Here is a 25,125-nt window from a genome sequence, read left to right as displayed (position 1 = left end):
AGTTGGGAAGGGGAAGAGAATGATACTATTGGTAGATCCTTGAGACTAAAGCATCTGCTTTGCGGTTACCTCAGACTGCAAGAACTGGATTAAATAACCTGTCCCTTCTAGTCCTGTCCTCCCAACAGCACTAATCTTTATGGTAAATGAATGCCTATCTTCAATGCATAGTGCCCTTTTTTGAGAACAGAAAAAAGGGCAAAAATGGAATTCCCACAAGTGTTGTGTCAGGCTGGTGTTCAGAAGCATGATTGTGCTGGGATCTCCCTTGCAAGTTTTCTGACAAAGATTGCTGTGTTTGGAGATGGGAGTGCTCTGTTGTGTTCTGTAAGCATGTGAGCTGACCAGGTGCAGTGTCCACTGACAGATAATAGTATCTCTTATTTCTCACAGGGCTTCCAAAGCAGCTGAGTCCAGGACCTTAAGGAATGTCACGCAGTAGTTGCTGAACTGTCTCTGAAAGGAACAGAAAAAGATGGCAATCCATATTTGAAATTAACACGTGGACTCTTGCTGATAAGAAACCATGTCAAAAAAAGGACGGAGCAAGGGCGAAAAGCCTGAGGCACTGATTGTTGCCCTGCAGGCTGCCAATGAGGAACTCAGGACTAAGCTTACAGACATTCAAATCGAGCTGCATCAGGAGAAATCTAAGGTGAGGGTTTGGTTTTAAATAAAAGTGTCTGCTGAAGAGGACAAACACATGGAAAAAATTTTATTGCAGAATTCAACAGAGGCACACAACTCTTTCCTAAAACAGTGGTCTGATTCTTTCCCAACTTACAACATTTACTGTGGATGTCCTGTGGCTTCCATGGAAAGATTCCATTTTACTGAGCTACAAGTTGGAGAAATCACTGGCCCTCAAATGCAGCAATATGTGAAAGTTGTAGGAATTTTGCTATTTCTGAGCCCTCCAGTTTTCTGGTGAATTTGACTGCTGAGTTAAAAAGCTTTTGGACTCCATATATATGGAGTCTTATTCCCTAAGGAAATATTAAAAGTACATGTAGCATCATTGTGTGAGGGAGGACACCTGGAGAAGACAGGGTTTTTTGTTTGAGTAAAGACAATGTAATCTACATGAGTGCCTCACAAGCTGGTCTATATTTTGTTTTCAGAATGTGGAGGATTGTCTGAGGTCTCAGCAGGGTCTTTCTCCATTTGACATGGATGTGTCTGGGTGGGCTTGTTTTGTTACATTGGTAGCTGATGGCTTTCATTTTATCTCAATGTAGGTTGCTAAACTCGAAAGAGAGAAGACTCAAGAAACAAAGCGTATCCGCGAAGTGGAGCAACGCAAGCAGACCGTGCAGATCACAGAGCTAAAAGCCAAACTCCATGAGGAGAAAATGAAGGAGCTGCAGGCTGTGAGGGAGAACCTCATCAAACAGCACGAGCAGGAGATGACGAGAATGGTGAAAGTCCGAGACAGTGAAATCCAGCGCCTCAAGTCAGCACTGTGCGCACTGCGGGATGGGAGCAGTGATAAAGTACGGACAGCGCTGACTATTGAGGCTCGTGAAGAGGCCAGAAAACAGTTTGACTCTGAGCGCCTTAAACTTCTGCAGGAAATTACTGAACTGAAGTCTGCCAAAAAGCAGGTAGATGAGGCCCTTAACAATATGATCCAGGCTGATAAGATCAAGGCAGGTGATCTTCGGAGTGAGCATCAGTCCCACCAGGAAGCCATTTCCAAGATCAAATGGGAGAGTGAAAGGGATATTCGACGCCTGGTCAGTAATCAAAATAGTTCATGTGTTCTCTTATGCTGCACTGAGTTTGCCTTTTGTCTCTCAGCTTTTTCTGCATAACAGATCTCTGCAATGCAACTGACTTTGAAAAAGTGTTACAAATTTCTCACTGTCATTTGTCAAGAATAAATAGATCAGCATTGTGATGGCAGTTAACAGTTTAAATTAGGAGAGTGATTGGCTAATCCATAATCCATGGAGCCAACCAGAAGGGAGGCCTTCCCTCATCACCAGAAGATGACATGGGATGAGATAGAATAACCTCTGGGTCCCCTGGCTACTGCAAAAATTAACCTTGTCCTGGCCGGAGCGAGGATGTGCCATCATGTGGAGAGCTGAACCTGCTTGTAACAGTAGAAAGTTAAGCTTGAAAACTGGAATTCAAGAATTGACAATTAACTAAAATAAATGGGAATTTAACCTGTCAACTCCTCCCTTTCCCCCGCCCCCTCCTCCCTTCACAGTCTGCATCCTAGAGGTGTGTTCTTGTGTTGCCAAAATGCTCAGTGAATGTGCTCCTGTTCCAAATTATGGGTATTGGCTCAGACTGTGTTGTTTTACAGGCCTGGTGCAGTCTGGTAGAGCAGATTTGAGGACTGATCACTGATCTTAAGTAAATCATACAATACAAGTTGGAGAAATGCTGTTGCATTAGCACAGTAATATTGTTCTGGTGTTTCTTTCATTCAGATGGACGAGATCAAGGCTAAAGACAGGATCATATTTTCATTGGAGAAAGAACTGGAGACACAGACAGGCTATGTGCAGAAGCTGCAGCTGCAAAAGGAAGCTCTGGATGAACAGCTCTTTTTGGTGAAGGAGGCAGAGTGTAACATGAGCAGTCCCAAGAGAGAGATCCCAGGAAGGGCTGGAGATGGTTCGGAGCACTGCAGCAGCCCTGTATGCAGGTTTTACCAGTCCCTGCGAGACAGTAGCATGGATGTGTGTTTCTTGCTGACATACCTTCTCAGGCCCTGGGAAAACATTCCCACTTGTTCACTACAGACAAGTTAATGTCCATAGAGCTTTCAGAGGGCATGCTAGCTGGACAAAGCTTTGTACTGCTGGTTTTCATCAGTCATTCTACTCACAAATATAACACATCTTAAATAATCAGTGCCCCTTTGAAAGAATCATCAATGAACCTAAATACCTGGATAACATGTGTCCTCAAAACCAGACAGAATTAGGTGTATGAGCAGGGAGGAACAAGGAGAAGGCTGGGCATGGAGAATCTGTGAGACTCTTAGCAGATCCTCTTCTTTGTCTGTCTTCCCACAGACAGCCCTTGGGTGTCATTCACAAAGCATGCAAGTCACCATTGTATTACTAAATGGAAGATGTTTACACAACCAATGCATACATAAAAGCATATTTACATATATAAAAATAAGGAATAAGAAAGTAAATGTAATTGACACAGAAAGGGTTGTCCTGACTTTTTTGCCTGAGATAATGGCTCAGCAAATAGAAGCAATCTATAGGAAAAGGCAATAAAAATTAGAATCTTACAGCTTTTTTATCTCTATCATAAAAAAATTATCATCTGTTTGGTTGTTTTCTCTTAAGTTTTTGAAATGGCTTAAAATTTTCTATTTAAGTATCCCCCAAACCAGATACTTCCTCCTAAATATATATATATATTTGCCAACATATTCAGTACTGTAAAGGTCCCTAAAGATAATTTGTTGATGATGACAGATTAAGTTGACCGGTGTGTGTTTTTTAAGGATTATTTTCCCAAGCATGTATTTTGAAGAGAAACAGTGACTGTGTGACATTGTTGCCCACACACAGGACTTGCGCAGGAACCAGAAGAGGATAGCAGAGCTGAATGCCACCATACGGAAGCTGGAGGATCGGAACACGTTGCTTGTTGACGAACGGAATGAGCTGGTATGTGAGCTTTTGCACTGGTTGAGGAGGCAACCTCCTCCTGGGCAGAGGAGGTTGAGAGCCATGGGGAAAGGCAAAGAGGGGAAGGATCCAAGGATAAAGCTGATGATGAATATGCCTTGTCCATCAGGCCCATCACTCAGGAGGCTGAGGAGGACTTTTTATCCTAGTATTAAACAATAATTTAATTGCAGTTACTTGAGTACAAAATCACAGCCCAGGTTGAGGCAGCAAGGCTTGACGCATTGTGTGAATGCTTCTGTTTCCTCCTTTCGAGCACACAACATGTGCTTGGTGACTTACATTGTGCATGGTGAGACTTAATTTACCTGGTAAATTAAATAATGTCTGTAAGGTCTGTAGTCCCATATTTGACCAGGTTGAAAATAGTTAAGTACTGAGTCTAGGAAGAATTGACAACTGTGAATTGATCCCTTTATCTGATTTTTTACTCTGTGGTGATATCCATGTGTTGAGTCAAGACCCTGGCTATTTAACCTGTTTATATTCCTAACTTCTCTGCTTAAGGAGGAGGGTATAAACTCAGCTCTTGATGATTTTTTATTTTATTCCTGAGCTAGAAATCTTAATGCACTCCTTTCATATCAGTTTAGCCAGCTTCAATGTTCTTTATGTCATACTTGCAAAATAGATGTCAAGATTGCAAATTACAAGTACATTCATGTGTCTCTCATGACAATTACTAATTGCTGTCATCAATCCAGTTGAAGCGTGTCCGAGAAGCTGAGAAACAATGTAAACCTCTCCTGGAAAAGAACAAGTGCCTCACAAAGAGAAATGATGAACTTATGCAGTCTTTGCAGCGCATGGAAGACAAACTCAAAGCTGTCACTAAAGAAAATATAGAAATGGTTGGTACTGAAGAGCAAAATGAGGATTACTGGATGATCTGTGTGTTGGTGGCCACATCTGCATAGTGCATGATGTATATAAATAGAGAATATGCATTGTATATAATGGGTAATACTATTGTTAAGATACAGCCATGGGTTTGTCCGTATTATTATAGATTTACATACCATAACATTGTGTATTATGCATACATGGGCAATATATTTACATGAATGCATAGTCACAGTCTTTATTCTCAAATTTAGAATATTGAGTTTCAATTGTTTCAGAAAAAAAAGAAAGAGGAAAAAAGTTATATCATTGAAGCATGTCCTACTGTGCTATTTCTCATCTGGAATTCAAAAAGGAAGCTGTTAAGAGTGATGTTTTCAGCCAAATTATGTTCTTGCATCATGTACACATTCTTTTTAGAGGTGATAACTTCTGGTATGGCACTAAGTACATAGAATCTGTCCATAAAACATACACATGGTGGGTGGATATGGGGAGGAGAGAATGATGGTGTTTGAATTTGGTTAGAGCGATATATTTTCCATGTCACAGCCATATGAAGTGGGGTCAAAGCAGTTAGGTCTGCATATTCTTCAGTTGGGGTTGCCTGGCTTATCAGTCTGCTTCCGGGCCCTGTGTTCCTACACATGCACTGATGTTGTTCTGGCATTAATGAAAAAGGAGGCGGGTGTTCTGGGTTGCCAGATACAAGCTGGCAGACTGAGATGACTTCCCTTGCTAAGGGTGTTCACGGACCTTGCCCTGACTTGTAGTAGCCACTGTCCTGAGCAGGCTAAGCATCCTGCAATGGGAACAGCTTCCTGCTGATCAGATGGAGATGATCAGATTCACTTTCTTGTCCCACAGAAAAAAGATTTCAGTGTTACAAGGTTAATCCTCTTAAAGACTCTGCAATTTACCCATGCCTAGAAAACAGATAAACTTACTGCAGGTGTCATGGGTCAGAATTATTCTTCCACAGCTGTGGTCCCTTGGGGTCTTACACAGCAAAGAGAAAGCACTCAGGAATTTGTATGCATTAGGCATCAGTGGGCAGCACCGCTCGTGCATATCTGTGGACACAGTGTATGTGTGCTAAGTTAGCTCCCTGACATCTGCTCTTCACACTATGGATGCCCAAATCATGAAAGTTGGCAAGCTGTGGGTGGCTAGAGTAATTCCCACAGACTTTAGTTATCTCCTTTCCCATATATGCTCAGGAGCAGGGAAGATATTGACCTGTGGTTAAAATAGATCTGTTACCACAGTTCTTGCCTTTCCTCCTGGTGTGACTGGATGCATCTCTTTCACATGAGTAAAGCATGTCCATTGCCTCATTGTGTATGGTTCTACATTGAATATCAGTAAGGACATGGGGTCATGAGAGTAGATACTGTTTGCCTGCCCACTGGACAGATTCAACTCTATTTGCCACATGTGGGGACATCTTGATGCATGGCCAAGGAAGAACTGTGGTGTGTGACCTTTAAGGGCTGTAGAGGCTGTATTGGCACATGATAACTAAATAGATAAAACTTTGTTGTTCTGGTTGAAGAACTCAGCCTTGCTGTGCTACTTTATTGTTAAGAAGCACTGATGGGCATTAATAGAAAAATGGTGTAGCTGAATAATATTTAAAGGTCTGTATAGCTTAAATGAAAGGTGATGCTTAATTTTTAACTGAAAGGTGTTTTTTTAATTGCTGAATTCTTATTTTATCTCTTTTATTCTTACCACAGAGAGAAAAAATAACATCACACCCTCCTCTAAAGAAATTAAGATCTCTCAATGACCTGGATCAGGCTAATGAGGAGCAAGAAACTGAATTTTTAAAGCTTCAGGTCATAGAACAGCAGAACATAATTGATGAGTTAACAAGGGTATGTCCAGAACACAAGGAGATTAGGAATGATTGCTGTGTATAGTTTACCACTGATAGTATTTCTTCTTATAACTGAAGTCTGAGAATTAATATCTTACCTGCTTTTAACATCTGCAGATGTTTAGCTGTAGGTGTGCCTGTGTGCAGTTTACTGAATTTGTAGTGGAGCATCAGCCCCTACAAGTCTAAGCATAACACTGTGAATTGAGCTCCAGAAAGGAATGCAGACTAAGAACTGTGGAGCTTAGGAAGGTAGCTACACGTTCACAAGACAGGGCTGTGCTGAGGTGTTTTACAATTATAACTAAGTCATGCTTAGAACGTTTCCTTAACAAGAGGCTGGCCCACAGTGCCCTATCATGTAGGGGAAGGGAATACAGGTGACCTTGCCCCTGGTAAGTAACAGCTCTGTTAATTACCCAATTCAGCCTCTCCCCTGATGAGTCACAGCTATATCCAATAAAGATAAGTGTGATAAAAGGGAGGATTATTATGGAGGATCATGAACGTGAGGATCATGAAGAAGAAGGATTCTAAGAAGAGAGGATCACTGCTGTGAGGTCAGTCTGGGTCTGCAGTTAGAGTCTAGCTAGGTAAAAGTGTGCATTCAGAGTGTGCAAACTGGTACGTGCAGTCAGAGTTTAGCAGGAAATAACTAGCAATCAGAGGCTGCAAAGGAAACCTACAGCAGGTGCTTGCTGTAGCCAGAGTCAGTGAATGGTTGGAGTCAGGATAGCTGAGCTGTAAAGAGGAATAAACCAGGACACTTTTCATGCTGTCATATCAAGAACTCTGAGGAGAAAGATTCCAAACCAGGCTGTTGTCTTTTCTGAGACATTGTTAAGAATGGTGAGATCAACTGTCCCATCATTTAATGACCTCGAGACAGAGGCAGCATCTCCTCATCAGGGAAGGCAGACAGCCCCTTGTATAATGCCCAAACTCATGCACCAGGCCTCCCGGTGACTTTAGAGGGCAATCCATCCACTCCTGTTGTTTGACTGCTGCTCAGGGCAAATGGACAAGGGCTTTTTTCAGGTCATTTTCAGCTGACATACATATAGATTTGGATATGAATTCTCCCTTCTACCTAGAATCGGATTTCTGTTTGAACGTATGGAGGGTGTCACTTGAAGTTCTGTTATTTGTTTCCTCTGTGTATTTGGCCATCTAACAGCTGTAAAGAAGAGAAGAGAGAGTAACTTTTTAATCTTTCCAGGACAGGGAGAAACTCATTCGTCGGAGAAAGCATAAAAGGAGCTCAAAACCAATCAAGGTAAGATGAAAAATGGTTTCTCATTTGCAGTGTTCAAGTAGGCTGTGTGGGAAAACACACTTTAGCGATCTGATTAAAGAGAGCTTTGTGGATTATAACAATCTGGTTTAGTGATTAGGTTTATAAATTCATTACTTTGGGAGAGCTTTTAAATCCACTTTGAAATTCTGTTAAGGGTGTGCAGCAAAATGGGGCTTCTGTCCCATCTGTTGCCCTTCCCCTGGCCTCTCCCCCAGTAGTAATAATTGTTATTCCATTTGGTTTCGTTATGCTGAGAGGTGTTTACCTTATCAGAGACCTTCCCATTATTTTCTGTGATCGATTTTTCACAGCACATATGGGCTAAAGCTGAACCCTTGTGCACCTCTGTTCTTCAAGTGGAAATTTCTGCCTGAGATACTGTGTTGTTCTCTCTTGCTTGGTTCCACATGTCTTTGACTAATCTTTGTACCTGAATTGAGTTAAGTCCAAAGCTGGTATAATTTACAATTTTAGACCTGAGTTGTCAGGAGTGGTGTGCATAGCCCCTCTGTCAGCTGAATGTGAAGCATGACTTTGCAACGTCTACATCCCACCTCCAAAAAGTGGAAATACTATTTGCTTGATTGCACTCAGTCCTCCAAAGACATCCCTTAGTGCATCAGCCATGTTCTGTGAAAGTAACCCAGCACTGTCTTTATACTGGGAATTTCTGACTGGTAGATCCTTGCTGTGTCCTCACATTGTTTTTATGTGGGCTCTGAAGTGGTGTACAGCAGACATAACAAGGACTGAATAGTACTTTCATCAGTGAGTTTTATTTCTAAACTAGAGATTCTAACACTGGAGAATATGATAATTGTCTTCACTTGACAACACAATGAGCAAAAATTATGATATATGCAAAAGCTAATTGACGTCTTTGGTACATGTTTTTTGTGTGATTCAAACTCCAGGTTTAGGTTTTAGCCTGTCAGCAAAGTGAAAGATGTTGCTAAGAAGAAGTGCATCTTAATTGCTTGTCAATCAGTTTTCTTCAGAATTATCTATAAGCCAAGTATTTAAATGCTCAAATCCGTACCCTGAAACCAAGCCTGCAGGGTCAAGCATCTGTGTCTTCACAGGACACACCTCAGTTTTCATTTGATTTTATTCAGCGATGAGATTGGCAATAGAGACATGTCAGGCATAAAGCCAAACTGTGGAGCATGAGCAATTGTTCATAACATGTGCCAGTTGCTGTAGTCCTGGAAAGATGCAATAAAAGTTCCTTCACATTAGTTTTGTATTAGCCTAGCTTTCACTCACATGGTCCAACAGCAATATTAGCAAGAGAAGCACCTAGACTTTAAAACTATCAGAAGTGTGAGAGACGAAGGAGGGGCTGCCTATTCTACATGTATTTCCAGCCCCTTATGGAAGGACACTCCTTTGCACACTAATCTGCATGTTGATAGATGTCTTCTGAAAAGCTTTGTGGTTAACAAACAGGTCTCCTGCCTTCCTGCAAGGGCAGAGACTTTTCCTCTGGCATGTTGCTGCTCACATTATGTTTTACAATTAGACTGAGACAGATCCTCAGAAAAATTCTTCAATAAACTTATTATCCACCAGCACAAGACACAATCTTCAGTGGGTTTCCTTTGAGTTTGTTTGAAGATGGTAATTGAAGGGGTAGCCCATTGTTCATTTTCCACACCTCATCTTTTAAGTAACTAGCAAATCCCCCCTCTGCCCCTCTCCAGAACACATGCTACAAGTTTATGTGAAGGTTCAGAATCATGTTTTTCCTTCTACAGAGACATGTGGTGGATACAGTTTTCGGATATGATGATGATTCTATGGACTCTGAAACATCCTCTGTGGCCTCATATAGAACAGACAGGACACCAGCAACCCCAGATGATGATCTGGATGAGGTAAGATCTGAATCTTTCCACAGATAAGTTACAGGTTTTCAAGAGACAATGGCTTTTGAAACAAGTGGTCAGGCTCTCAAGAACACTTAGGTTTTTGTAGTGCATACTGAGTTAAAAGTACTTCTTAAGTTTGACCTTAATTTTGGTTACTCATACTGAAATGCTGAGAATTTCTTCCACAATCTAGTCCACAGAGTGTATAGCTATCACCACCCTGCAATTTGAGGTGATTTTTTTTCTCTCCCATTTCAAGGAAACAAACCTATCAAATTTCTTTTAGTTTAAAGACATATTAAAGGGTTATAGTGAATGGGATGACATCATACTGGTGACCTGCCACTAGTGGGGTTTTGCAGGGCTGCATCTGAGGCCCTGAGCTCTTCAGTTTCATCATAAATTACTTGGACACGGGGCTAGAAGGAGTAGTGGGCAAATTCTCAGATGATACAAAATAGGGATGAGCTATTTGACTCCCTTGAAGGCAGGGAGGCCCTGCAGAGATACTCTGACAAATCAGAGGGCTGGGCCATCACCAACCAGATGAAGGACAATGGGAGAAAGTGTCAGATTCTGCACCTGGGATGAGGCAACCCTGGAGCTACAGATGGATTGGGGAATGAGATGCTGGAAAGGGACCCAGGGGTTGACAGGAAGTTGAATGAGTCAGCAGTGCCCTGGCAGCCAGGGGGGCCACCCGAGTCTGGGAGGGCATCAGGCCCAGCACTGGCAGCCAGTCACGGGAGGGGATTGTCCTGCTCTACTCTGCGATGGCCTCACCTTGAATGTTGTGTGCAAGGACACAATAGTTTTGTACCATAATATAAGAAAAATACTAAATTGTTATAGAACCTTCGAAGGAGAACAGCAGTGATGGTGAAGGGCTATGAGGAGCAATTGGGGTCACTTGGTCTACTCAGCCTGGAGAAGAGACTGAGGGGAGATCTCATTGCAGACTACAACTTCCTCATGAGGGGAGAAAGGGACAGACGCTTATCCCTTCTCTATGGTGACCAGTGACAGGGCCTGAGGGAATGGCCTGAAGTTGTGTTAGGGGTTTAGGCTGGATATTAGAAAAAGCTGCTTCACCCAAAGAATGGTTGGGCACTGGAATGATTTCCCCAGGGAAGTGGTTACAGCACCAAGCTTGACAGAGTTCAAGAAGTGTTTAGACAACACTCAGTGACTCTTGAGGATGGTGCTTTGCAGGGCCAGGAATTGGACTCAGTGATTCCTGTAGGTCCCTTATAACTCAGCTGATACTGTGATATAAATGCTGTATAATCTCCCCATTCTTTAATTTCAGATCACAGTTAACTCACTGTGATCCAAAAAGCTATTTGAGTCAAGACCAACTGTAAACCAACTGCTGTGCTTAACAAATCACATTTGCATTCTTTGCTTTGACAGTGCTTTTTTTCTCAGTGGCTTATACGTGTCCCTTCTTATTCTTCAGGGTTTAGCAGCAGAAGAGTCAGAGCTGCGGTTTCGACAGCTGACAAAGGAGTACCAGGCCCTGCAGAGAGCATATGCACTGCTGCAGGAACAGACAGGAGGGGTCATAGATGCTGAAAGAGAAGCCAGGGTCAGTAATTGTTTGAGAATAACAGTATTTCATTGCTGTGAGGACAAGAAACCTCTCAAAGGGACATGCAATGGAATGGAGCTACGCACAGCATCCATAACACTGAGGAATGTCTGTTCACTTGTTTACTGAGCACATTGTTAAAGAGAGGGACTGTTAAGAATGGACACAATTGTTCAGTTTACAGGAAGCTGTCCTCCACCTGAACCTGCAGTCAGGCAGGCATGCCAAAGCAGACAACTCTGCAGCCTGACACAGAATCATAATGGTTTTCTCTTCATTTGCCTAGATGTGATGGGGTTGGATTTTAAAGGCAAGTGAAGGCCTGTGTGTTTTCACAAAGCCATGCATTGCACTGACTTTAGGAACATCTGAATCTTTCTAACAAAGAAATGCAAATTACATTAAATTTGAATGTTATGCAGGCTACAGTAAACCTTCCAAGGCTAAAAATGTTTTCCCGCTAATAAAATTCTAGAATCATTCAGGCTGGAAGGCACCTCAGGCAGTCTCCAGCCCAAGTTCCTGCTCAAAGCAGTCAGCTGTGAGATCATATCAGTTTTAGTACTTAGTTGAGTCAGCTCTTGAAAACCTCCCTGGCAGTTAAAATTGCCTCTTCCCACTACCTATTGCCACTCTGATCTACTAAGCACTTTTTTTGTAATTTAGGGATTTAGGTAATTTAGGGATGGTGTGCCAGTCTAAGGGGTGGTACAAAACATCACTGAGTCAGAATTTTTCTAATGATTGCTCACTCTGTGAAATTGACAGCATGAACCCAGGCTCTGCTGGTTTTGGTTTCCTTTTGATACCAGTCACATTGCTGGTTTTGTTACTCTTTAATGTGATGTCTGACTTCAACAGGCTCAGGAGCAACTTCAAGCTGAAGTCCAGAGGTATAAAGCCAAAATAGAAGATCTGGAGAAAACTTTGGCTCAGAAAGGGCAAGTAAGTAATTCTAGTGTGGGTTTTTTTTTTCCTATTTTGTATCTTACCTGCTCTGCTTACAAAATACCTAGCAAAATTTCAGTGTAAACTTCCATGAGATGTAATGTTGCCAGTCAGTAAACAGGCAGATCTGGTGAGTTTGGAAGCCTTGCTACATCTTGGTAAACTTGAAATGTTGTTCTGTAAAAGACAGCTTGTTCCTGTAGGATGTGAAAGCCTGAATATTGTGGCTCCAATTTTCAATAAATGTTCCCAGCCTCATGGAATTTAATTATTCTATAATACTACTGCTTCATCCAACAGGACTCACACTGGGTGGAAGACAAGCAGCTTTTCATTAAGAGGAACCAAGAGCTTTTAGATAAGGTACATTCCAAAGGTTTGCATGTTCATTCTGAAGGGTTGCCTGAAACCTGTGAGACATATTATGGGTTTAGATTTTGCACTGCCCATGCTATCTCAACTACTACTTGCCAAATACTTTGTGGTTCTTAGAACAGTCATGCAGGTCATGATTTAACATATTTCTGTTAGATAGAGAAAACGGAAGCAGAAAACAACCGTCTTCAACAGGAGCTGCAGGATGCACGAGACCAGAATGAGCTGCTGGAGTTCCGCAACCTTGAGCTGGAGGTGATGGATGTGCTTCTTGCAGTAGAGCTGGTAGAAAATTAAATGACTGCACTTGCACTGGACACCAGCTTTAATCAAGGGTTTATTGCTACAAGTGTAGCAATAAAACAGAGTAACAAATCAGGCCCAGCATTTTTAATTGTGAGCTGAAGTATTTCAGCTCTGATATCCTGGATAGTAATAGTAAATAGTGAGCACCATACCCAGCTGGTTCACTTCTCCCGGAGCCAGGTGTCCAGTGTGCACAGGTAAGCTTAGCTGGTTAACATGAGTGTGCCTCTTAGTCACTATGCCTGTGGACATGATTTTTCTAATACTTGGAGAAGCCTGTCTGCTGATGTGCAGTGCTGTTCCTTTTCCGGGCACTCGGCACATTTGCTCTTCAGCAGCTCTTCTGTGACCTATTGTGGGTACAAATAGTCTCTCTGGTGACACTGATGCAGGAGCTTCAGAAGCCTCTGCAGGACCTCAAGCTCCCTCTTCTTTGGAGTGCCAGTCAACCAAAACTTCACCTGCTCTCTTCCCTAGTATAATCTGGTTTATTTTTTATTTGTTCTTTTCTGTTGCTGTCCAAGGCCAAATACATTTGCCACAGCGCCTTTCCTGGGTCTCATAAATTAATGCTGTGTCAGACTTGCCCCTTACTCATAGAATTGTCCCACAGTTTTACCTGACAGGTGTGTTTCCATATGGCAGGGAGCTGAACTGATCAAGTGCGTTACATGTTCATAAACCAAAAATGTGTGAGAAAGTGAAGTTTAATCTTCATTTCCATGCTTGCCTGAATATCTGAGAGGAAGGAGAAATAGCATCTTCAATTTTTTTTTTCTCTCTGGTCCTTTAAAACTATTTATAGTTTTGGACAAATATTTGTAAATTTTAAGCAATAAAAGTGTATAAATAGCTAAGTTGATCAGTTTTTTGAACATGTTGTTTTCCACAGGTGTTGGAATGTACAGCATACTGGGATGAGGAAAATGTGTAATCTGAGTCTCCAATAGTCTAAAGTCAAACACCCCTTTCTAAAGGGAATATTTACAATGATGTATAGTTGTTCAACACTTTATAAAGCAAATCACTTGACTCTTAGCTAGGTGACAGCTTTTCCATGGGCAGTTTGCAAATTGACATAATTTTGTAGTTGACATAAATAATCTCCTGTTAAACAGTTACCTTGGGTTTAGGATCCTGTCCCACTTGGCTCACTTGTTCATACTAGGTCTAGGTGTGTCTTTCCTTGGCTTGTAAAATGAGGAGCTAGGATTTGCAAGTCAAGCATGATATAAACAGCAGTTATGGCATTTTCTGTGTGCATGTCCTTCATTCTAATGGATTCTCTAGCATATTTTCAATTTATTTGTAGGAAAGAGAGAGGCGGTCCCCACCATTTAATCTCCAGATTCACCCATTCTCAGATGGTGTGAGTGCTCTACAAATCTACTGCATGAAGGAAGGGGTTAAGGTAGGTCAGTTGCATAAAGCAGTGCTTCTCCCTGCAGGAGTGGTGGGTGCCACCCATATAATCCATTACAAATAACTCCACTAAACTTTAGGTATTTAAATTGAGTCTAATGTAAGAGTGTGGTGACAGAGACAGTTCAGTTAGACTCAAAATTCTCACCATAATGATAAAATCTGGTTGAAAGGCAACTGAAATCAATGTGTGATGCATTTCCATAGGATAATACTAAATAGATTACTTTTATGTGGTTCACAGGCTAGATGTATATTGCAGACTTGATAAAAGGTGCATGCCATGCCTTTACACCTTACTCTCTCTCTGCAGGATGTCAGCATTCCAGACCTTATAAAGCAGTTAGACATCCTAGGTGATAATGGGGTAAGTTGGAATGGGAGATATTCTCTTTACAAGCTGCATTTTGTATGGTGCAGTGAGTTATATGTAAAATTATGACTGTTTTCTAAGATACTTGTTAAATTATGCATCTGTTACATATGGTTTAGCAGACTAGAAGAATGTCCAAATACTACCAGTATTTGGGACTGGGCCCAACTGCATCCCATTCACCCAGGGAAACACATGAATGAATTTGGCAGTCTGATTAAACCACTCTTCATCAGAACTAGGATTCTTTTTAACAGTTTCATAAATAGGCAAGAATTATCAAATTCCCTGTGGCTAAGAGCACAGAGATGCCCACATAAGAGATCCTGTATCTCTGGCCAATATTAGATGTGCCTTTAAAAAGTTTATAATAAATAAAAACAAAGGATCATTATTGTCTGTTCACATGCTGATGTAAATGGTACTATTTTTACAAAAGCTTTAATGGAAATTCAGCTTTGTAAAACTAGCATGAAGACAAACAAATGGTTCTGATTTTAGTTCACATTTCCCTTAAGGTGTAATGGAATGAATGATACAGTTAATCCATATCATGTAGAAAGGCAAAAGTAGTGGTCTTCTTAATATGTTAACAGATTGAGTATTTCAATGGAAACTGAATACTCAGTACTACAGACATCCTCTGAAAATTGTGGACCTGTTTTGTAGGCCGGATTGTCTTTATTCATGCCAGAAACTGCTGCCAGTTTTCCTCTTTCCTGTCTTTCTCTTCACAGAATTTAAGGAATGAAGAACAAGTGGCCATAATTCAGGCTTCCACGGTATTGTCCTTGGCAGAAAAGGTAAATCATGTGCTTGCTTTTCTCATGTGTTATCTAAAGCCTCATCTAACACGTTTTCTGCCCAGTCGTTGTTATCAATATTGTTAAACTTTCTAGTGTTGGGAGTGATTCCCCAAATAAAATAAACTTTGCCAGCACAGTCCCAAGCATCTTGCTGAAGCAGCAAAAATGTCAAACTGAGGTGGCCCAAGCTGTCCAGTAGAAAAAATTACAAATACAAAAATAATATGAAACAAAAAACCTTGAAAACTGAATAATCATGGAAAATGTAAGCTGTAAATTAGATAAAGTTTGGGATTTACAGTCCTGAGATTTCTAAAGGTTCCAAAGGGATCTGTATGCCAAAATTTCACTGAAAGTATGTATCTAGATTCCTTGTTTCAAAAATTAAGAAAGGAGAGGTTGGTTAAAATTGATTTCTAAAGCTCAAATGCAGCACACAGTTTTTTCAAAATGGTAGTTTCCAAGGACTCTGCCCAACAATGCCTCCTCTGCAAACAGAACTGCCATAAAGCCAACTAAGCTATTTCTGACATGCTATTGTGGGCGTTTGTCTGTGGGGTGAAATGGGTTCCTTGTCCATCCAAGGGCATGTATGCTTTCCCATTTTCCCAGTGACCCAGCAGTGGTAATCCTCTTGCTGCTTCCCTGCCAAGTGCTCCCTGCAGACATCATGGCTGTCTCTGTCACAAACAGCTTCAAGATGAGCCCAGCAGTAGCAATAGGCTGCTAAAAACAGACCAACAAGATGCTGTAGATATCCCACTTACTGCTGCTTCTGTGCTAGAAAACACAGCAGGTTACAGGTCTCATTGTCTTCTCTCCAGTGGATCCAGCAGATTGAGGGAGCTGAAGCTGCTCTGCATCAGAAGATGATGGAACTGGAAAGTGATATGGTAAGAAAACTTTCCTTATTCCACATTTTAGGGACACTGATTGTGTCATGCTTACTTGATGTGCCAGAAAACAACTAGGAAAGTCTATTGGCAAATGAACTAGGCAGCATTTCTCTGATTATTGGTGAATCCATAAAATTGTTCCTGGTCCAGTACGCATGCAGCGGCAGAATAACGGTAACAGAAATAGTAAACATTTTAAAAAGTCCTCTCTTTCTATGAGGATGAATGTTTATTAATAAGTGCAGAGGGTTCAAAGGTTTATCAGTAATTTTCAGAGAGGCATGCATTATTTATCTCTTAAGATTCACAGCCCAGACATCAGCTGCTGTATTACATTTTATTCAGGACTAGCATGTGAGAAATGATTGAATTGAATAATAATACTGTTGGCTTTCATTACATACTAACTAAAGTTAGTACCTTACCCTATTCTTATTCTAGTTAATGGCAGTAGCCTACAAGATGAACAAACATAACTAAAATAATTAGACAGCTGTAGTGACTTGTATTTTGTTCCTGTGGTATGTTTGTACTTAAGTCTGTTCAGCTTAAGGTGGATGGATAAATTAAAGCACAGCAGCTGCCCCCAAGGAATGTGAATGTCTAGTTAGTTCCGGTTTAGTTTAGTCCACTTTTACACCTCTTCCAAAATAAGAGAAGGCACAAAAAGAGTAATTCCTGATGCTAGAGGAAGTATCTTTAGAAAAATCACGCAGAACACTAAATTTCACTACCGAAATGCCAAGCAATACCACTGAAGCCAACAGAGAGGACGGATTTAGTTCCATGTAGATCAGATGTATTTACATACAAGAGCAATCTACAGCTATTTGCCTTTCTTCCTTTTCTAGCTGAGTCAGATATTAAATAACTCTGCTGAGCATCAGTCGAAAACCAGTCTCCTCATCCTGCTGAATTAGACATCTGTAAATGATCTGATAAAACTTCCTAAAGTATTTGGAGTAACTGATTTGTTTTTCTGTCCAAATGATCCTTCATTGTAGGAGCAATTTTGCAAAATAAAAGGTTATTTGGAGGAAGAATTAGACTACAGGAAGCAAGCTCTTGACCAAGCATACATGGTATGTACAAAGGAAATTCTGCAGCACATACTGGACAACTCTGCAATAGCACACAGACTCTTGTTGAATCAGGGGGAGAGATTTTGCTTTTTTGTTAGTACTGATGTTTTTTATATTTGTTCTTTCCTCATTCTGATATACTAGCATGCAATCTGCACAGCTTCAACACAATATCTTGCCTTTTCATGTCATAAAAAGGCACATCTCCTGAAGTATGAAACTCTTGTCAGTTTAAGGCAGATATTGCTCATTAATGTCGGCTTGTCCAATTGGAGTTTTTTAGAGCAATAGGTGGAAATTTTAGAATTGGTGAAATAATTTACACTTCAGATTTGAAAATTCTATCCAACTCTATCTCTGTAACTCCATAAAAAAAAGGTGAAGGATTTCAGTGAAAAATAATATTAAAATATTCTAAAACTAAAAGTTCCTATCATTTTTTTCAGACTATGGAACCATTTTGTGAATTCAGTTTTTCATAGTTTTGCGTACTTTAGCACAGGGACTGCCTCTCATGCAGGGGCCTGAATCTGCCACCAATCCCCCAGTTCCCAATGTGGTTTAAACTGTGTTTCATCTCTAATTGACTTTTGGTGTTGCATCAACCAGAGGATCCAGGAGCTTGAAGCCACCTTGTACAATGCTTTGCAGCAAGAAACAGTGATAAAGTTTGGGGAACTACTCACTGAAAAACAGCAGGAAGAGCTGAGGACAGCAGTAGAAAAGCTAAGACGTCAGATGCTGAGGAAAAGCAGAGAATATGATTGCCAGATTCTTCAGGAGAGGATGGAGCTGCTCCAGCAGGCTCATCAGGTAAGAAGAAGGAACCACACATGTGGATTCAGCCTTTCTGTGTAAGAACACAATCTGAGCTCAAATTTAGGTAAGCTCTAGGCCACAAGGGAGCCTGGCATCTAGATTTTTGAATTCTCATTCTTTTTTTCTATGCATACAAGTACATGTGATACTAGCTTGTGCAAGATTGCTTTGGTATATTTTGAGTTTTAAAATTCTAGCCCAAAATTTCCATCTAGAATTTTGTCTGAGATTAATCATACTAATTTCCAGCATTTAAGGATCTAGTTACATATATGCAGGATCATATTTTAAGCAGTTACACACATGATAAAGCTGTGGTGGTTTGGCAGGATGAGTGGATGGAGTCACAGTAGGACTCAAGATTATCCCTGCCACAGAAGTGGATTTGTTGACTTCTAGACTTCTGGCACTTGGAACATTAAGATACTTGTACAGTGGAACAGATTTACTGAGAATTTAGTGTAGATGCTTTCTTTTGTGATTTCCAGAGAATCCGAGATTTAGAAGATAAAACCGACATCCAGAAGAGACAAATTAAGGATCTGGAGGAAAAGGTTGGTTCTGTTATGCTTTGGACGCACACTGATGAACTTTGCTTTGAAAGTAGTGATCCAGTTCTCTCTGTCAGCTGCACCTGTTGGTGGTGGTCCACAGTCCTTTCTTTTCAGTTTCTGTCACTAGATACAGACTTTAATCTTGAAATACTATGTTACATTATTAAACATGTAATGGTGACTGTTTGAGGTGTGTGTGTACCTATAAACTTATGTACATGTGTACATATATATACATTTATATAGCCAGGCTATACATTTATATAGCCAGCCAGCATGGATTGCAGCTGTTGTTTTTTAACACACTTAAAAATACTATGCATGCTATTTTTGATATCCAGCTTTATGACTGGTCAGCCCATGGGGTATCGTGATGTGACAGTTATATCTAAGGCTTTTAATGTGGTAATTGTAATCCATCACCAAAATTTTTGGGATCTGTTTTCTAAGCCTGGAAGGTGGTGTGGTACTTACAGATGTAATGAGGGAAATAACAGTGTTTTCTGAATAAATAAATATTCTAACTGTTCTACAGAGTGCAAAAATAATTCTGGTGCTTACAATGCCATTACCTTTCATTTTTACACAATCTTGTTTTTCTTCTGCAGTTTCTGTTTCTATTCTTGTTCTTCTCTCTTGCCTTTATTCTTTGGCCTTGATGTCAATGTGCCTCTTGGAAAGGTAAGACTGTTTTAATTATTTCCTCAAAGCTAGCACTTCTTGCACAGAGCGGAGGATCAGATCACATCCTTGTGTGTTCTTGTGAATGTTTGGAGTCAGTGAATGCAGCAGGTTGTTGTCAATTTGTAATAGTTCACAGTAAGGGGTTGTACTGCTGAATTGCTGGTGATACTGTGCTATTCATAATAGTAAAAATAAAAGCTAACAAGGAATTTCACAGTATCAAAGAGCCAAGTGAATTGCAGGGGAAATTCAGTGCTGATGTTTGCAAAGGGATACAGATGGAAAACGGCTAAAATAACCTCAACTCTAAACACAGTCAGAACTAACACTCAGGAAGGATTTTAAAACAGGTAGAGCTCTCTGAACAGTAGCAGGAAAAATACAAAGAAGGGCAAGGAAGAATGATCAGCTGCTGAGAGACAGGAAGGGAGAGACGGAGAAATGGAAGGATTTTTCTGGCTCAGGAAGTGACATTGATAAAAGGAGCTATTGGAGAGGTCTAAAAATTTGTCATAGAATGGATAGATGGACAGACAGTGTGCTATTATTCACTGTCTAATACAAACAATTACCATGTGATAATCTTAAAGTAAACATAAATTTATAGTTAAGGATACAGGTTGTAAACAAGTCTGTCACAGTATGCTTAGCAGCTGAAAGTTTGGAATTTAAAAAGTAATGTGAATATGGGGAAGTAAATCAGAGAACTATAATGGTCCCATTTTTCTCTGTGGCTAGCCACTTCCAGACAAGGATGCTGGGCTAGGACAATTTTTCTTTTGAACCAGGATTACAAAAGTAGAACATATCCTAGAAAACATAATGTTAAAGTCTCAATAGCATGTAATGACAGAGCATAATTATCTGATTTGGGGACAGACCCATACCATTAAATTTCTCATTCTCTCTTGGCTCTGGCTTCAGCTGTGTCAATGAATAATTTCCTCTGCTTTGTATTTGAGACAAGCTGAGATACAATTGTGTGAAAGATGTTCTGCCATGCTTTTCCACCATTTGTATCAGCTTATTCTTTGTTTCCAGACAGAATTCAAGATATTGATTATAATTAAGTGGCATGGGTCCAGTTTGGTGGGTTTTCCTTTTCCTTTTAAGGAAGAGCCCCTACTTTGTGCTTCATTTCAGCTAGATCAAAGCTTTAATTTGCAGTTTTCTGCTGATGCAGAGACAACTCTCAGAATTATCCACATCAGCTGGAATCCACTGCATCCTTGTTTGACAGGACCTCAAAATGAATGTTTGCATGGGCTGAGGCAGCAATATACAGGGAGGTTGGCTTGAATGGGGAACAACTCATAGAGAAGAATTAGGAGAAATGTGGACAGATCTGTGATCACAGCTCTCGTCAACAACAGTCAATTAGTATCATTATCAAGTTGCTGCTGTTTAAAACATACTGCCTTGATCCAGTGATCAGAAAACACATTAAGTTACGACTGCATACTTGATTGTGTTCCTACTGCAGGATTTCTGAGAGCCATGCTACAGCATGGTATGGCTGTGAGATGTTTTAAGTGGCTGTGGTTGGTGAAAGTTTGACTTTACAGTTTCTTGCTTATTCATAATGTAGAAAAAAATCAAATTCTAGTGAAGCAACCAAATTATGGACAGAATGACTTTAAGAAGCCAAGATTTTCAGAGTAGACAGTAATAGTAAATAACTTTGTGACTGTGTCTTTTGCTGTATCACAGAATCATGAGTCCAGAACAAGCAGTCAACTTTGATGGAGATTCCAAACAAAAAAAATTTCTTGGATTTAAGGTGCACCTTGAAAAATCACAGGAAGTGGTAGTGACATTTGCAAGAGCCTGCCTGCGTGATTTTTTTCCATTTGCCTGTACTGCTGTCCTTTTTCAGTTCCTATCACCACTAGAATAATTGTGTAGCATATGAGAAAACTTGGGCAATAAGAGGTTCAGAGTTTTCTGTATATACAGTTTGCACCTACATTTTCCATCAGAGTGGATATGGTGTTGCTTCTCTAGTGAGTATTTGTGTCTTCTAGTACAGCTACAGAATTGGTGAGAAGCTTATACATCCCAGTTTTACCAATACCATTTGCTGATAACATGTCATTTTGGCCTAATTTGAGGGTAGGTGTTGGTGGTTAGAAAAGCTAATGAGTTGCTTAAGGTTGGAACTTTTTTTCCTAAGTTCTAGGAGGTTTGCTATTTTTCACTTGGTGTCATTGTGCCTCCATGGGCTGCTGGGTCCTGTTCAGCTCTCGCTCTCCCTGAGCTGATGCACACCTTGCTGTCGTGTTCCTTGAACAGGGCTAAGTCAAAACAGCATAAACATTTCTGTGCTGTCTTAGGTGTGACACAATTGACTGGTGTCATTGCACGGGAATTTACGTGTGTTTCTTAGAGACTGTGTCAAGACTTCACTTCCCTCCCCATGCCCTTTCTCTCCCCACCCTCCACCTCCTATTCTGGCTCAACCTCTTTCAATGGGTTTTCCTCTTGTTTTACATAACATCTAAGGTTTAGCGAATGTAAATCCTTTTGGGATCACTTGAGCCCAGGAAAGCTGCTCTAGCTGCAATGCCAAGATGAGTTGCACTCATTGAATTCACTGTTGCTTCATAATGGCTGGTCTGTGGAGCACACAGGGGTCCAGTTCCCCACAGAGAGGATGAGAAGCATCATCAGCAAGAGTGGAAATGTGGTTTACAGCCCCAGAAAGCCTGCTAGGCAGTTGTGGCACTCCTAGGACCACCCAGGAGATGAAGAATTCTTTTGCTTTTCCTTTCCTGCTTTTGCATATTTGGCTTTATGAACATCAGGTAGGGATCAACAAGACAGATTACGATGAGCTGAGTGACAGAGGAAGGAGCCACGACAGTGGTGGAGATACAGTGATTTAAAGAATTGACATTGACTATGAAAGCGGAAAAATCTTACGGGTGAGGTGTGTGTGGGGGATATATAAACTCAATGCTTTTCCAGAGGATCTGCGCTGCTGTGAACTCCCTTGAACTGTAAAGACAGCTGCAGCAGGCCCAGCATCACAGCACGCATGATACCTGTAGAGTGTTTTACCAAGGCCAGTCACTCCACAGGTGCAAAGCATCAAGTCTTGTAGCAGTTCCTCAAAAACAAGGTAATGGTAAGCTCCTCATCCCCTGCCTTCACTCCTGTATTTTTCTCTGTGGGATCCTCTCCCCACAATAGCTGAGGGCAAATCTCCAGACATAAGCAATTTGGGAATGGTGTTGGCAAGATGGAGAGGGATTTTAGCGAAGTCATATTTTCCAAGGCAGGAATACATGGAATTGGAGAGAATAACTAACACTGACTTGTGTTGCCCATTTGCATTAAAAAACACCTGCCTACCCAGGTGATTTAGTTCAGCAAAGGTGAGCATGGCATGGGGAGTGTGCCATCTGCATTTGTTCTCATAACTATTGAGCTATATATATTGTCATATATGTATATATAGACTGTATCTGTTGCAAAATTGTTTTACTTCCACTGGATGCAAGTGAACTGTCTTAGCCTTGAGGGACTTCAAATGATCCCTGACAAAACAAACAAAAAGCCCAGCTCATCCTAGGGAGCTACTTAATGGTGAAATGTCCTTGGTTTTGTTGATGCCTTGGTGCAGTTTATCCTTTACCAATGTTTTAACCAGCAGAGAGAAACCCACAGTGTAGGTTTACAGATAATAGTTTCCGGTTTCCTTCTTACCTACAGTGAACACAGGACTTGCTGCCATACTGAAATAATAAAGGACAAGAATGTGCAAATAAAGGAAACCATGTGTAGCAGATACAGTATCTAGACCAGAAGTTCTCTAATTCCTGTTTATGTGGGATTTTCCTACCTGCATTTTCTCTTTGCTTATGAACATGTGTATTCACTTATTTGTGATCACATAAGGAAGTGTGGTCTGTGTGGATTTTGCACCCAGTGAATTTTACTATGTAGGCTTGAATGCTGAGATAAAGACAAAATATACCTTTTTTTCCCTGTCTCAAGCCTGAGAAGAAAAGTTCTTTCCCATAGGTAGAGTAGGGTTTCTGAGAATAGCAGCAGCTTCTGTTTGCCTCAGTGCTGCATTAGCCAAAATTCCAGGGTTGCTTTGACACCCCAAGGATATTGCCTGCTGCCATGGCTCATGTTATGGGTGACTTTTAGGCAGCTTTGGTTCAAGAGTCATTGAAACTTATGCATACTACTCCTGTGAAGATGCCTGTAGGACCTTTTATGCACTGCAGGGTTGCACTTTGTGGGGTTTAAATGGACAAACTTAGAATACACAGAATTCTCACACACACTTTTCATACAGGCTAAATCAGTTTTACACTGATAGCTGTAAGAACTGATCTTTTCAGCTTCCCGACTGATAGACTGTATCTTGGCAAAGCTGGGATAAGTAGGTAGAGGAACTTACAAACTTACCCCTTATCTGATACAGATGTTCGTTGTTGTTTTTTTTTTTTTTACTTTTAGAGTGCCCGACCACGCAGATAAGTCCTTATAAAGGCAAATGCTTCCACCCCTCAATGAAGAGAATATTGTTTACACCTATTTTCAAAAGTATAAAAAATGAACAACCTGTAGCCAAGACTGCAACCACCTTGTATTTTAAAGCCATCACTCAAAATTTGTTACTGACAGTTCCTGTCTCAAGCTATGATATATGCTGCATCTAATGAAATCCCATATGTTGAAATTACAAAAGGGGAAGAAAAATAAACTGACAACCTACATCACCGAGAAAGAACTTAAAGGGAAGGAACCACTTTCAGCTGATCAAGTCAGTGTGTCTTGAGCATGGAACCAAAGTTACAGTAGAAAAATCTATTCCTGCTGTGCAGGGCAATCATTTTAATGTCACCCTGTCATCTGACAAATGGATCAAAAATGAACACATGAGAGTAGGTGGAATGGAAGAGATGCTGACAATAGAGTGTTCAACTTGAAGTGTGTGGCTTTCTCACTGCAGGGACTCCTGCTCTCCCTCTTTGGTGTTAACCTCAGGAACAAATGACAGCTGCAATGTGGAAGGAAGGAAAAAAGAAAAACAGTCTGGGTTATTGCAGGATGGGCAGGACACATTACCATGTTTTGTGCTTGAGATCATAACACAGCACCACCTGCCATGGCCAAGGAATAGAAGAAGAGGGTGTCTGGCATAAGGAGGGTTTCCAGTGAAGTTGAAGCCTTATCTCTCTTCACCATCCCTCCATGAAGAACAGCCTATCTATTGTCAGAGACTTTTCATACTCTTTAAAGACTGCCACTGAGATAATAATGACTGTACTTGGTTTCACTATAGAATAACCACTGAGGATCACTGAATTGGACCTACAGAGTAGCTTCTGAGAAAGAAATGTTGGAGGACAGGGCATGGAGGAAAGCTAATCCCCTTATCCATGTGATGTCATTCACAAAGCATCAGCTTCCAACTGTTTTGTCACAGCTTGGAAAAAATGTTTTGGTTCAGCTTGTCAGCTGACTTTGTCAGTTGGCTTCCTAATCAATGATACATACACCAAAAATGGGGGAAAACTTTGTGAACATGACCTTATTACAAATAAGAAATATTGCTAGTATGTTTAGATTTTTCCACAGTTAAGAGTAACTAAAAGTAGTTCTCATTTCAAAGTATTACTTACTTCTGTAATCATAAAGCATGGAACCTGGCTGTGGTGCCTCCCTGAGGTCATAAATCCATGCAC

General features: G+C 40.8%; 1 protein-coding gene across 1 annotated transcript; it reads left to right on the top strand.

Annotated features, from left to right (window-relative positions):
• The first annotated feature begins 426 nt into the window (after positions 1-426).
• On the top strand, positions 427-25,125 carry JAKMIP2 (janus kinase and microtubule interacting protein 2). The gene is made up of 21 exons (XM_066329465.1): positions 427-655; positions 1,239-1,736; positions 2,445-2,654; positions 3,552-3,650; positions 4,376-4,522; positions 6,254-6,394; positions 7,616-7,672; positions 9,451-9,570; positions 11,024-11,152; positions 12,017-12,100; positions 12,404-12,466; positions 12,635-12,733; positions 14,097-14,195; positions 14,520-14,573; positions 15,317-15,382; positions 16,210-16,278; positions 17,286-17,363; positions 17,973-18,176; positions 18,671-18,736; positions 19,345-19,417; positions 23,894-25,125. Exons 1-20 carry the CDS (start codon positions 527-529, stop codon positions 19,393-19,395), a joined length of 2,463 nt encoding a protein of 820 aa, XP_066185562.1. The 5' UTR covers positions 427-526; the 3' UTR covers positions 19,396-19,417; positions 23,894-25,125.

This window comes from Sylvia atricapilla, chromosome 14 (genome assembly GCF_009819655.1).
Source record: "Sylvia atricapilla isolate bSylAtr1 chromosome 14, bSylAtr1.pri, whole genome shotgun sequence".
Classification (NCBI taxonomy): Eukaryota; Metazoa; Chordata; class Aves; order Passeriformes; family Sylviidae; genus Sylvia; species Sylvia atricapilla.
This window is presented reverse-complemented; position numbering and strand designations above follow the sequence as displayed.

Coding starts and splice junctions, on each gene's coding strand:
- JAKMIP2 (XM_066329465.1), top strand. CDS start 527: ATGTCAAAAAAAGGACGGAGCAAGGGCGAAAAGCCTGAGGCACTGATT. Junction 2,655..3,551: donor CGGAGCACTGCAGCAGCCCT/GTATGCAGGTTT, acceptor GCCCACACACAG/GACTTGCGCAGGAACCAGAA. Junction 9,571..11,023: donor CAGATGATGATCTGGATGAG/GTAAGATCTGAA, acceptor CTTATTCTTCAG/GGTTTAGCAGCAGAAGAGTC.